Source organism: Ixodes scapularis, unplaced genomic scaffold (genome assembly GCF_016920785.2).
Source record: "Ixodes scapularis isolate PalLabHiFi unplaced genomic scaffold, ASM1692078v2 PGA_scaffold1__304_contigs__length_218370807, whole genome shotgun sequence".
NCBI classification, from domain to species: Eukaryota; Metazoa; Arthropoda; class Arachnida; order Ixodida; family Ixodidae; genus Ixodes; species Ixodes scapularis.
In genome coordinates this window covers 24,791,661-24,806,126 of record NW_024609846.1, presented here as the reverse complement: position 1 = coordinate 24,806,126, position 14,466 = coordinate 24,791,661, and the positions used below count along the sequence as shown (strand labels likewise).

The 14,466-nt window shown below is 46.2% G+C and overlaps 1 protein-coding gene across 1 annotated transcript in view; it reads right to left on the bottom strand.

Annotated features, from left to right (window-relative positions):
* Positions 1–14,466, bottom strand: part of LOC115311650 — a 30,859-nt gene that overhangs the window by 12,715 nt on the left and 3,678 nt on the right. The window contains exons 4-9 of the mRNA XM_029970397.3: positions 10,512–10,682; positions 7,339–7,407; positions 4,615–4,709; positions 4,210–4,271; positions 3,630–3,687; positions 863–930 (exon numbers count right to left, since the gene is read on the bottom strand). Of these exons, the coding sequence (XP_029826257.3) occupies positions 863–930; positions 3,630–3,687; positions 4,210–4,271; positions 4,615–4,709; positions 7,339–7,407; positions 10,512–10,682 (523 nt within the window). The remainder of the gene's footprint in view (positions 1–862; positions 931–3,629; positions 3,688–4,209; positions 4,272–4,614; positions 4,710–7,338; positions 7,408–10,511; positions 10,683–14,466) is intronic.

The following is a 14,466-nucleotide window of genomic DNA, read 5'->3' as shown; positions in this document are numbered from 1 at the left end:
TTTACCCTAATTAAGGAACAATCCTGGCGAACAAAACTGTTTTTTTTTTTGTAATGCTTGAATGTTTTTTTCTTTTTTCTTTTTTAAGTGAAGGTGATTACAATAGTTCCGGCGCTGCTTCCAGGCGTATAATAGATTAACTCATGTCCTTGACGCCACACGAGGGGCGCTGCTGAAAAACCGGATAACAAACTTACTTTCGAAGAACAGCTTCCCGCGTAAGTGACATTTTCACCGCACGCGTGTGAGCAGATGCGCTTATGAATGACTTTCTGTTAACTGGGTGTAGGCAAACGTTCCATCAGGGCGTGGAGAGTCCCGATCATCTTATTATTACAGCTCCGCAGCCCATGGCATTGCGGTCTTTCCTAATCAGAAGGTCGAGGAACCGATCACGAGGCCAAAAGCCTGAACTTAACAAACCGCGCCACGCGTTCCTTGGACTTTCAGTGACCATTGTAAGTAAAACTTGACCAAAGAAAGTTGGTATCAAATGACCAACGAATGCCCACGAACCTTTCAGTTTGAGGGCAGTCATCTTTACAGGGCGGGACGTTATTTTGAAATTTTTTTTTCTAACCTTCTAGGCTAAAAGTCGTTACGTTCCTTTCTTTTTCAGTGGTAGCATTGGCAGTTTTTGTAGAACCTGTTTCCCCCTCCGCTAAGCCCCCCAGCAACGAAGAAGCCCCACTGCGCATGCGCGCCGATGGCCTACGACTGTAGAGTTCCGGGTAACGTAGAGAATTGCGCACAGCTTTACGAGACGGCGAAAACGATCTACGAAAACTCTCTATTCATGGTGAAACCGCAAGTTATAACAACTTGTTTTGCGGAGTTGAAAGCACGAAAATAGATAACTCACCGTGGGTCACGTATCTCTCCAGACAAGCTTTGATGAGCACCGTTGTAAACGATGGTGTAGAATGGGAGCTGCGAAAACATGGGAGAATCGGGGATTATCATGCAAATTATTTATGTCTTACGATTTCACTAAGTAACGGTACCGATTTGCACATGTAGAGACGTCTGTGTCTCTCTGACGTTGTAGAGATATCTGTGTTCTCGCCGTTATATAAGAATTCCTCAACGACCATACTGCTAGAGCCCTGCATATTTGCGGATTATCCTCGAATATCCGCAGTAAACCGGCGGATGCGGATAAAAATGAGTCAGGTTTGGCGGATTACGGATCGGATGCGGATATCCCCGGGTCTGAACCTATAATTTTGCTTAGAAGGCCCATAAACGTGTGCGACTGCACAGAGAGAGAATAAGTGAGCTACACTATGAAGTCCATCATCGACTGTATTACGGGAGCAAGCAACTTTCTTAGATAAAGGGCGCCAATCTGGAAAAAAAAATTGCTCTTTACGTCAAGAAATATCTGATTCTCACAAAAGATCGCTTTAAAACGTTGTACTTCGCAGAAAGGTATGTTTATAGAAAGAGTAAAGAAATCAGGAGCATCATTCGTCCCGGGAAAGAGTGTTCTTGTTTTGCAGGGAAGGAACGGAAAACGTTCTTTGGGCAAAGAAAACCTAAAACGTACAAGCCACAAAAAAAAAGTATAAAGAGACTAGAGGTGGCTTTTTTGCCTATACAATTAGACAGAGGAGACTGAATTCGAGCCTCTGGAGTGCTGGAACTTGCGCCAGCGCGCGAGTTGCAGCACCTCATTCTTGCAGCCCGGTTCGTGCATGCCATCCCCAGCATCGAGTGCACCAAAGGAGAGAGGCTTCTCACTAGCAGGTATTAATTGAAGAGAGGCGAACCATTCTGAATCAATCCATGTTTACGATATTCTGTTTCTTCTACACAGCAACCTCGACAAGTGAAATGTTGCATGTGTGTGCGCTCTCTTTCTTTTTGGCAATTGGCGCTGTTTTTCTTTTTATGTTTTGTTTAAGTATAAGGTTTTAGCAGGCAGTTGAGGGTTCGTGTTTGAGTCTGAATCCGATAGGAGGTGTTGCCATTATAGAACATTGTGATCTATTCCGAGTGGTGTTTTCGCTCCTTATTAAATCTACACGAGTACTTTGCTGCGGTAAGTAAGCGCCTTTCTTCGCCCACTTTGTAATTGTTTAGCCTAAATAAAATGACACAAAGTTATTAGTATGTCCTTTTTTTAATGTTCATGCTTATAAAATATGCGTATGTTCGAAGAGGGTTTTAAAAGCAAAAAGGAAAATAAATATTCATGGGTAGTCTTGCCCTTTTTCAGTGCTACCCAAACAATTTGCATTTTCTGAATACCCGGACTTTAGTCTTTACATTATGCCACTTGTTGTCTCGAAAATCAAAACAGCTATGGAGAAAACCGTAAACGAAGATGATGCCGAAACCAGCGTTCAAATTTCCGCGCGTTCTCCAGTGGTGTGACGTCACAAATTGCATAGATTTTCAGGTCGCGCAGAAGGTCTTAAAGCAAGTATATATGTCGAGCGTTTTTTCGTGCTTCTCGGTGAATGAGCTTCCAAGCATTCTTTTCCCACCTTCAAACGTCTTGTAACCATTAGGGAAGGCGGTTTACTGCCCAATTTTTACGGTATCTGTCGTCACACTTACGTGTTGCCAACTCTCGGTTTGAGAAACATGGTGGGGTATGAAATTAGAAAATGCAATAACTTCGCGAAAATGTTTTCTTTCCACACAATACTTGGGGGACTGGTACAGCCATATCTATCGGTGTGTTGAGCCAATGTTGAGGTAAATCGGTGGCCATAAAAAAAAATCGCTGGAGAACCCCTTTAAAAACGTTTTTCCTTTCGAGCGCATCTTCTGTACAAAGTGTCAGCTTCGCGGACTCCAAAGACGATCTCATGACTGCAATCATCTTTCCAGCGATGCGAAATGTCTCTGGAAGGATGACAGCTTAATTTACAAACAAGATAGGACGGAGCACGATAAAATGACTTTCACCGTATTCTGACAGAAAGAGTTATTGGTGCAAAGGTAAACTGATGGCTTATAAGATATCATCCAGATGCTTTTTTTTTTATTATTCCTGCTTGATTTCATTATTACAATGAATGCGCGGATTGAGGGTCTGATGCGGTTCCGAATTTTGCGGATGCGGTCCGGATGCGGATGATACATGCGTACATCTACGAAAAAAATCTACGCACCGAGAATCACATTTCACCGTGCCCACTGTGCCACAACGCAGAGTGTTTGTGTAGTGCTAAACATATATTTTCAGCCTCGTGATTGGCCAAGCACTCTGCGTAGATGGCCGCGATTGGCTCTCCCAAGTGTATGGCTTAGGATCTTCATTCTCCTTGATTTGTGATTGGTTCTTTGGCGTTCTACTCAGCTAAGCTGCAAACTCATTGGCTGCGAGACGATAATGAGACGCTTAATGAGATAATTAGACGCCATACCCTGCTATTCTTAAACTGTCAGTGACCGTAGTTGGTATTTGTTTCTAGTTTTTTTGTTTGTTTGTTTTTTTCCCGCACAACGAGTTTCGTTTTTGCACTCGAGTGTGTTGCGAAGTTTCGCCCTCGTAAAAGCTTGGAGAAAAAGGCATATCTCCTCTATCCCATGCGCGTGGTTATTAGGGACGCTCTGTAAACTCCGCGTTCCACCGAATTCGGCACCTCGTGACCAGAAGCAAATTTACGTCTTACAGCAAGTCGTCGTTGTCCTTGTGGAAGAACGGAATCATCGAAAATCCGAACGGAACATCTGGAAGCAAAAATAAATATAATTACCTCTCTACTCCCCATAACGCTTGAGTAAACATGTACTCCAATAGCTCTGAAGCGCCGTTTGAAAGTTTTCTTCATTTTTTTTATTTCTATTTATGATTAGTTATTGCGTTACGTCCGCAATGTGTGAACTAATAATACAGAAACAATCCCCATTTCTGTCGTGAAAACACAATTTGAGATAGAAATATTCGAGGATACAACACTACTCCCTTCACTGATGTTCACCCTGCGTGTGTCTGCCCTGTCTGTTGTTGTCCTTTTCATTTTTGAATTACCGAATGATTAAAACCGTTTTCGCATCTTTTCAGTACCTGCAAGCTGTTTAATGCTGCGCAAGTATTTTGCTTTTGCATCTTCGCACGATTATTAGAACCGTGGTTATTTATTTGCTCGTTTAAAGATTCAAAGTTTTTTTGTTTTGTTTTTTAAGTACTACCTAAAATAAGGCATGGAATGTGCCGCAGCAATATAAGCTAAGTGCAGGACTCCAACTCACAGATGATATCCGCAATGGGATCGTAGAATGGCTTGGCGGACAGGCTTCCTTCCTCGCTCCACCTAAGAGAAATTATTTTTTTTTTTTTAACGCAACACATTATTTTTTTATTCTCCACATTTTTATATGGTATACACAACTTTTCCCTCCAGATTTTAACCTCTAATCCCATGTAACTTGTTCAATCCGTTGTGCTGTTGTTGTTGTTGTCGGTTTTTCGTGTTTAAAAAAAGAATGTGTACACAACCCAATCCATATTGTTGGGTAAAAGGCCCCAAGATTTCTTAAAAGCACATAAACTCCGGGGGAAAAAAACAAGCTGTTTTTGCTTCATTTTAAATACGTTTTTGCGTAATACAAAAGTTCTATTTTTGCCCGCGAGAAGATAAAGGAAGATAAACTTGCACGCGTTTACTCTGATGTCGGTTATTCATAAGAGCATTTGCGGCCTGCTTGATTGATCCCATCAGGCTTGCCTCAGCAGCGAATGGAACGACCGCCTGAAAAAGAAAAGGCACTGTTCGGCGACCATACGTTACAATCCGGGTTGCAAAGTGCCTGGGTACGAGTACGGTTGTCTGGAACACGTCCTCGACTGGTGTGTATAGATAGCGTTCTATTACGCACACACACATAAAAAAGTGTTCCCGAAGTAGCGAAAAGTGACGTCACAATAACCAGTGCGTCATGTTGTCGGATGTCGCGATCCTGGCGGTCGGTGCTGGAGGTTACGGCAGAGTGCACGAGCGAACGCGAGTGTCGTTATTGTCGCAGCGTCTCGACTCCCAACTGCTGAAGGGGTGTCAGACAGGACACTACAAAACGCACGACTCCGACAAATTGTGAAAATTGAAGCGGACGCTTCTATTTTTACGATTTGTCGGAGTCGTAAAAATTTTTGCAGGAGTCGTGAAAATTTTCATGATCACGACTTCTCTCTTTGCCTCCTGCGTCTGGCTCACCTCGCCAACGCACTCGCGTACCGCCGTCGCCTCGGCTTGAAGGCCAAGGAGGTTCGGCTTCGGGTGGATTTGGGACATTCCTGCGTCGAAGGGTGCGTTTCGCCCGCCTCGGATCTGCTTTCTTTGTCGAGATTCACTTTCGTCGTGATGGCGTCCGACGCGGTTCCGTATGGTGAGCGGAGGACTTGAGCGATTGACCGACAGCCAACAGAGCGTGTGAGTGGCTCTCCGGACCCACGTGATGAGCAGAGCAAGGCCGCCGTGGAGAAAGCAAGGGGGAGATTTGACGGGGGGAAGTTTCCCCCCGGGAGCTTTGACGGAGGGAAGTTTCCCCCCGACGGCCGGAAGCGGAGCACGGCACGATTTGCCGGAGTCTTGAGTTTTGTAGTATCCTGCTTGGACAGGCCTTGAGGCGTCCGTGGTCTGTCAATTTGGAGGGCAATCTTGCAGCAGAACAAGCGTCTGCCACATTCACCCCCGCTGCTGCGACACTGCCAGCATCGCAGACGACATGACACGACGTCATCAGGCAGCATTGGAGAGACAACTTTCTAGCAGACGGCAAACGCACCCGTCGGACACGTGCTTCAGGTACCGAACCGTAGTATAGATAAAAGATGTTAATCAGGTAGCTACTTAAGCTGTCATTGCCTTGGCTTTGTGACATGTTTCTTCATGCGCTCCTATGTTCGGGACTGAGTTTCTTCAGCCTTCAGTGACTTTGTTGTGCTTTACAAACCTAGGAGCTTTTTTCTGGACCTAAAGTAGTCGTTAACATGTGCAACGGTTAGTTCGTTTTATGCGGGTATTTTCCCGAAATCTTCAGCATACCTTCGAAACAAACGAGTCGGTTCTAAATGTTGAGGTCATACTAGAACACCAGATTCCAACGGCGAAGATAAATCTTTCACCCCAAGTCAGGTGGAGAAAAAGAAAATCGAAATGGTCGTGATCCGATACATCTAAAACCAAACGTACCCCTGTGAAGAGTCTTAAAATCAGCAGAACGGACACACAAAAAAAAAAAAAAGACAGGGCTCAGTTATTCATAAATACAATTGTTTCCAGATGTGTGATGTTGTCATTGAGTGTGTGTTCAGCTGGCTGATTCTATTCCTCAAACCAGGAAACTACGGGGCGTATCTCAGCGGCTTTTGTAATTCTTCCCGTCTAAAACTTGCTAGAACATAACTTGCCCAATCATTTTATAACTAAAAAAATCGTCATTTCTAAAAAAAAAAAAAAGTTTGAAGTGAAAGACAGATGTGTTTGAAGCAATGTGTCTATGGCTACGGAAATTTTTAAGTACATACTTTAACTGTGGCTCAGGTGCAGTCATGAAGCGCATTTTGCAACCTTTTTCAAGCTTACGTATATGTGAACCGAATCTTATAAGCTAATTATTACGTGCGACACTTCATTGCAACATCATAATACTCGCACAACTGCTAGTGTACTAACCACTAGTTTAATCATCTCGGAAACAGTGCTATCAAAGTTTTTACACATAAACTTAATTTATTCACTTTAAAAACCTGGCATAGTTCAAAATAAAAAAATATATCTGCTTTGGTACTACTTGTATTAATCTTGTCAAATGTTGTAAACATTTCTTTTTAGTGTTTCTTCTTGTGATACTAGACTAGAGATATTTTTCTTACCATATGAGTCTATGCCCTACCTAGGCTGAGAAAGCGAGTACAGCACTCGCAAGTAATCTATTCAAACAATACTCCCTTTAGTAGAGGCGACAAAGGCAGCGCCTTATGAAGTTCAGATAACAGACGTTTCAAGCCTGGCAGGCTCTTCGTCAAAGAGACATTGATTTAATAAATATATTCAATTTTATATCTTTTTTATACAAACTTCATCGCGAACGCTTTTAGAAGTCACTATAAGAAAACAAGCTACCTAGTTCTAAAAGACTGACGAAGAGCCTGGGTGGCTTGAAACGTCTCTTAACTTTTTCTACGCTGCTTCCAGCTCCCCTACTAAAGGCAGTGTTATTTGAATAATTTGTCTACACAGCATACTTCTCGCAAGCGCGGAGAGGCAAACAAAACGAAAACACTGAAAACATTGTAACATTTTTTTTGGCAATAATTGAGTCAAATGTTTTCGTCGCGTAAAAATGACAGCTATGTACACTTAATCACAATCATCCTACCAGGTTTTTAATGATGGCATCCATGTTTGTGGGGTAGAACCACCTTATGCTCTGGAGACCGTTTTGGACCTAAATTGAAACAAAATGCATATTACAGTTACACGACATCCAATTGCGAGCGCAGTAAAACAAAAGAAGTAAAACCCCCTGTCTCATCGTAAAAAAAAAAAAAAAAAAAAAAAAAAAAGAAAACGCTGCGCGTTTTTAAGCGCTTTGAACCCCACTTGAACTTGGCGACAAAGGTTGGTGACGATATCGTAACGTTTCATAACTTAACTTGGTTTGAATCAGAAGTTGTAAGCGATTTTCGGGAGATTTAGTAATAAGAAAATAGCGGCCAGCGTGGCCGGCGAATGCACAGAAACGGATAGAGCCGAAAACAGGCTATATCCCTCGTTGTAAATTGCTTAAAATCACTTTTCAAACGGGAAACTCTGGACCCTAAATCGTTTGCCTCTTATACCCCGACCGCCAGCCATGGAACAAGAAGTCTCCTCCTAGTCTCTGCTCTGTTTCACACAAAGTTCGATCTCCGGCCGAAGCCCCAATCCTCTAGAGTCAACCAAGCAGCGTCAAAAGTGCGTCGTCAGGATGCCCGTCGTCTTCAAAAATTTCTTATCACCGGCCAAACCAAACATGCCCAAAAACAAAAAAACCACAGAACTACGCAACGTTCACCTTGCGCGCGATTGCTTAAACCGTGTATAGCAGACGCACAGACAACGTTACTAAAACACTCAGTTGGGAAACTCGCCGTCGAAACCTGGGCCGCTGGCGTCCACCGAGACCGAGCTAAATCAGAGCCGTTTATCGAGAGAGTTTGGCCATACATTGGTTTGAATAGGCGAGCGTCTCGGGGCCAACCACAGGCCGCGAAACAGCCCCTAGCGGTGGTCGTGAGCTCTAAATTTGTGACACGACTAATTCAAGCCGTTTTAGCGTCGCTAGAGTTATAAGGTGTGACTCTCAGTGAGTGAAAACTTTGTGCGTGCGAGGTGTTTGTCACGCCAATATTCAAGTGTAGAATAAACGAACGTGCGCTCCAAACCAGGGCCAACTTGCTAGAAACAGCGTCTCAGCTGAGACGGTGAAAGAAAGCACTGCCAAAGCCAGCGCACGAGCCGAGCGGGACTCCGCGTCTCGAGACGCTCGCGCGCCCCACCCTTTGCACTGTTTTCTTTCCGCCAGTCACAGGACGCTGTTCTAACAAGCCAACATCAGCAGTGCAGAGAAAGGTATGGGCACGAGCGCGTGGCTTTGGAAAGTGGCTCCTATGCACGAGTTCTCGTACAAACAAAAGCGTTTTGCTGAGCTAGGTTCACGCGCCTGTACTTTTGTCTTCACTGCCGACATTTGTGAGATGGAGCAGAGAGGCCGAGATTGAACGCCTCTATTTCACGCTTTGAATGTCGTTTGCAATATTGTGACGTCGCGGTCTCCTGATTGGTCGACGCTGTGTCACAAATTTAGTTTACACTCAAAGCCCGGGGGGAATATTCGGCGCTGGCGGCGGCCTTTGCTCCGCCTATTGGCCAAACTCTCCCAATACACGGCTCTGAGCTAAATGCGACAACAGCGCCACTCTTCATCGTTTGTCTGTACTGTGGTCCCCTTGAGCTTTTTGAAAGCCTGTTTTTGCGTAAAAACAAACGAAAAAGACTCTTTTTGTATGAAATTTATTGGAGTTTAGTACCAAAAGAGGGGCGCGTTATGTTTTTAAAATATTTAGTTCGCAAGGTTTTGCGGAACAATTAATATTGTTTTCATACAACCATGCCTCAGCGGGCCTTTCGGGTAGCACGTCCTGACCTAGGTGCATTTTAACGTCAGTAGTTGATCGCGGCGCGTCCGCCGGGGAGATGGGGGTGGCACCCCTGTACCTCTACCGCTGTATCTGTTCTTCAGCCAAAATAGAAGTCACGTGCACTTCCTCGATTGGCCGCTGCGGGAGAAATGGTGGCGTTGTGTTCGTCATTAGCTCGGTGCTCGGAGACAGATTGGGGCCACTTTTTCAAAGCTGTCTCTATGGGAGTTTCCCAACTGAGTGTTTTAGTAACGTTGCGCACAGAGGACCAGCGCCGTGAGAAGGCGGAGCGCAAGTTTCTCTGCTTCTTTCACAGGGCTTGCGATGATGTCGGATTGACGAGCTCTTATTGGTTGATTGAAAAAGAAAAGAATGGGTAGACTTCAAGGCATCTAACATTGGGGTCCACCCCCTACTCTTTCGATCAAAGCCAATCAGAGCTCGGCGTCGTTCTGACGTCACCGCCAGTCCTGCGCCAGAAGCAGACGACTTGCTCTCCGCATACACTTTTGGCGTTGTTTGATTGGTTCTATCGGATCGTTGGCTGCGCTCGTACAAAGCGTGAAGGCGAGAATCTCTCTCCGCCAACTGGGCGACTTGTTACGTGCACGAGCTGAGGCATATGCGCACTCAACTGCATCTCCCTCGTGCCAATACGCTCCATAGTGCATGGCGTTGTTGTCAAGAAGAGTGATCGCAACTAATACACGCTATGTTCTTCTTCACTCTGCGCCCTTCTAATGTCTGCTAAACAAATTTAAAAGATCGCTCCTTAACTGAAGCGTTCCACGCCTACTCTCGGAAAAAAATCTGCGACCTCACTTTCCCGCACTACTGCGAGCAATCCCAGGATCCCGGAGAACAAAAAAACATCGGCACCCGATTAGCAAATAACAAAAAAAAAAAAATCCGATGTGCGCAGGAACACTACGCATGACGTTTCAATTGACTTTTTTCCAGAAACGAGCGCCATCTGGAGAGTTTTGTGCGAACTACGAGTGAAGGGTAGCTCGACATGCCTTTGCCGGTAAGAATACATTGGCATCGTGCCGTTGTATCGGTCTTCGTTGCATTTTAAGCCCCGGGAAGAGGGTTTACGCATGAGCAGACATTTACTGGAAAAAAGTCCAGCGCTCGTTATCCTGCGCACATCAATTTTTTTATTTGTATTCGTGTTGCGAGCTTCGCCATCACTGCGATCCTTCTGTTCTTTTTTTTTCCGAGATCGAGTTTTTCAGTGTTGTCCAAAAAATAAACGTCATAGATTTGACTTTTATTCATTTGCATTATTTGAAGATAAAAAAAGCTGCAAATTGTTGTTGTTGTTGTTGTTGTTGCTGCTGCTGTTTGTTTGTTTATGGCTACTCACGAATTCCAGAGTGTTGCCGGTAACCCTGATGTTCTTGGTCCCGAACACGGAACCTTTGCCCAGTACGGCGTCCGACATAATCGAAGACTTCCAGTTCTTCTTCGAACCACTCCCCGCTGCCGCCCCTGGAGCAGCGAAGTCTGCGAACAACTTTCCGAGTGTGTCGTTCATCTGAGCAGAATAAAAGACGTCGGGTCAAAACCGCCTATTCTTTCTCCGAAACATCCGGTGACTTAACAAAGTCACTTCCGCCAAGAGAAGATAACCGTGGCGCTCTTCACCTTAAAAAAAAAAATAGGGTTAAAACCGTTGCTGCCACTACGCTTATTCTCAAAGAAAGGCGTTTGAATTTCGCCTAGCGGTTATTCTAGGGTGCCTCCATGTGCGCTTCGCGTAGGGTGATGCCAACTGCCTGTTTTTACTTCCCAGACCGTCTCCCGCCGCCATTTTGTGCCTTTCATTGTTTCCCCGTGCGCCAAAAAGTTGCCTTTGTGTCCATCAGTCCTCCCATCCGAGGGGGAAAACGCTAATCCTCCCTCCGTGGGGTCCACAACGCTGCTCCGAACTTGTGAGATAAGGTGCTTGTTTCCGGGAGGGTTATAAGCCCAACGGGTCATCGCCGAGAACCAAGATGGCTGCTGGTCTGTCGGCGAGTGGTATTACAAGGAATGGCATCACCCTAGCAAAGCGCACATGAAGGCTCCCTAGGTTATTCCATATAACGAAGCATGGTGACTCAGCACTTTTCCGCGGGGTGAACATTCCCAAAAACCTTTGTCTCCCTGGTGCGGGCAGATCAGGTCACTTAGTGCGTGCATGAAGGAGGTCCGAGCGATGCGCGGAAAACGACAGAGCCATTTCGTTGTTGCGCATACAGGGGCGACGACACCGTGCGCTTATACGGCCAGGCGACATTATGAGACGACTGCGCGTCAAGAACGGCGTGGCACGCAGACGAACGGAACCGCAGCCCGTGTGTGGCATCCGCAGGTTTCCAAAGACGATGGCGGGTGCTTTCGGGACGTCCACAGCGCGCACCCGCACGCCGGCCTCGTGACGTGTACCACCTAGCAACCGAGGTGCAGTGGATGACAGCGAGGCTATAGGGTGCACTTGGGCCAGCTGCTGTACGGGTGGCCCAAGGAGGGTTAATATTCTGTGATGAGCCATCTTCCAGCTGTAGACCGCCGGCGATCTTCGATTGCTAGGGCTGGGGCGCCATCCTGTGGCGACGTCGCAAGTTCTTCAAACGTTTCAACCACATGGTCAGCGCATGTATGAGAGCACTAATGCTAACGCATTAAAAGAAAAATCATGAGCCATTCCACTCTGCGAAGGAGGATGACCAGCGACACAGACGGGATGCAGCATTTTGAACAAAAGTACGAACACTTTTATTGTCTTGATCGGGAGAGCGGTAGGAAAGGAAGCTATGCACGCAAGCGCTTGAAACAACGACAGAGAGAGGGCGGTGCGAGCGTAGACATGGCCGACGCGGGTAGCGCAGCGGCAGATTATTGAGAAACCTTTATTATCCACCTGAGAGACTACTGACCTGGAAAACGGTGCCTGTTAATAACTAATCAACCGAAAATGCTTTTCCAAGTAATGAGACGTATAAGATCTTGCATAGAATAAAGCGATTTTGCATCGAATTCGGGACCCAAGTTTTTGTTGGAGCACATGAAAAATCCACGGAACCTAGCCAAAAGGAGCTTCGCTGTAAAAAAACGAAAAAACTTTGAGTGCATTTACGCTTTTGCGTAAAGGCCCGTTCACACTCTTGCGACCGAGTACGACTGAGAGAGACGAGATCTCTTAAAACTTCTTAAATGTTTTTAGAATGAAGGAACACACTGGCATTGTGGCGCCATCTATGCGGTGATCCTGGAACTACATTTCACAAGAGCGAAGGTTTTGCGGGATTTCCGAGGTCAAATGTGCGTAATACCCATAGAAAGACTCGTTTATAACATTGACAAAAGTTTCTCGAGCCAAGAAAGAAAGGATAATGCGCGAGAAATAAAAAAAAGATATGCGCCGGACCGCCGAGTTTACACTGCTTCCCAATAGATGGAGCCAGTGTGTTCTCGGGTTTAAGAAGTTTTAAGGAACCCAGGTTCGCAAGAGTGCCACAGCGACAGCAGCGCGCCGTAAACTGAAAGTCGCGTCCTTCCGACCCGATACGAGAGGTCAACCCTTTTGCGGTGCGCAAGTTTGCCTCTTCTAGGCGCACCTCGCGTGCATGTTTACCCGCCAAGCGCGCACACGTCTTTTTGTTTCTCCCCCAACTTGAAGAGCGAGAGCCGGAGGAGGAAAGAAGCTTCCAGTCTCCGATCTCGACGTACGCAAGCGTCGGAACAATAGGGAGTTTTCGTAGATCGTTTTCGCCGTCCCGCATGACCCTCCGCAACCCGCTACGATAGTGGGAACTCCACAGTTAAGGCTATCGGCGCGCAGGCGCAGTAACAACTTCTTCGTTGCGGAACGCTTAGCGGAGGGGGCAGCGGGGCAGCGCGGTCTCGGAAAACTCTCTAATGGGGTGCCGACTACAGCGGCGGCGGTGAGAGGCGTAGCCCAGAGTCCCAGGTGTGGCGGCTGGGAGCGATCACGTGATTGATGGACGTAGTTAATAGGAAGTTTTAGAGTAGCGCATGCTTTGCGTACGCAAAGAATAGTGTCGTCGCCACTGCGCATGCGCCGAACACTAACCACGTTGTGCGCTTTGCGTACGCTACTTTTCCAGAAATTGCGTGCATACGCAAAGAGTATTTGGGCTCCTACAACATGGATTCGTAATCAGAATTTGGCTAAAGTCAAGACGAGAAGAGTTAAAAAATGGCGGCTCCCAGGACCATGGCTGCGGCCGCATTGGCTGCGTTGTGAGCGTGACGTCGGCAGCATCCTCGCGACTGCGATTTTCGGTGTGGAAGGACATTGCACTCGGTTTGGGAAACCCAGTAAGGTGGGCAACGATCACCGGGAACTTGATGCTTGCGACGCGCGAACATTTCTAGGCGAACGTAAGGTGTGCGAAGGTGAGTACACGAGACCTCCCTTGCCGAGGCAACGCAGGTGGACACGACCGGTCGACCGCTCGCGTCGCATTCTCGTGTTAAAACAAATCTAAAATGTTACTCTGGAACAAAAAAAGAACTTGCCTTTTTCTCAAGTTATAGCATTCCGTGCGTGAAATAAAAATTGTGACTATCTTGGTGGCGTTGTAAGCGCGAGATGCTTGGACTTTAGAAGGGTATGCATTTGGGCAAGTTGGTGATCCATGTTTGTGAGGGTAAAAGCGCTAAAAACAACGGACGAGTAAAAGTGTTGTTCGTTCCTTTTACTCGTCGGCTGTTTTCAGTGCTTTTACCCTCACACACATGCTTGAACTTTTGCGTAGCGGCGAAGAAGCGCTATTCTAAAACCCTCTCCCGTCGCGCGCGCTAACGCAAGCGCTAAATGTAGCGCTAGCGTGCTCTGGAATTTAGTACGTTCTTCTAAAACTCCCTAATGAAGTCACTGGGAGTTTTCGCGGCGGACGACCCAGCAGTTTCCCGGGTAGGTTTCCACTACCAGATGTCGCTGTAAAGCAAAGCATCGTAAAACGCTCAGGCCCTGTTCATCCCCTACAGAAGCCCCTGCATGCCTGTAAACCCTGCATGATATAACACGATCACGATATCCAGACTTTTATGTTGTAGTTTTTTTTTTTTTTTACTTAGTAGGATCATTAACATGCACCAATTTTACCGCTTAGCAAAGAAAACCAAATGAACATTTTACACCGCAGCGGTAAGAGAAACACCTTCAATTTGAGAAAGAATGTCGAAAGCTTGGATTCTTAAGTTCGGTTTCAAGAAATACTCATGTCTCCCGCAGTACCCCTAAAAGGGTTCCCCGAGCTCACATACTCTTCTCGACCGCCTAAGTAAAAGTGTTTCCCCAGTTAAATGAA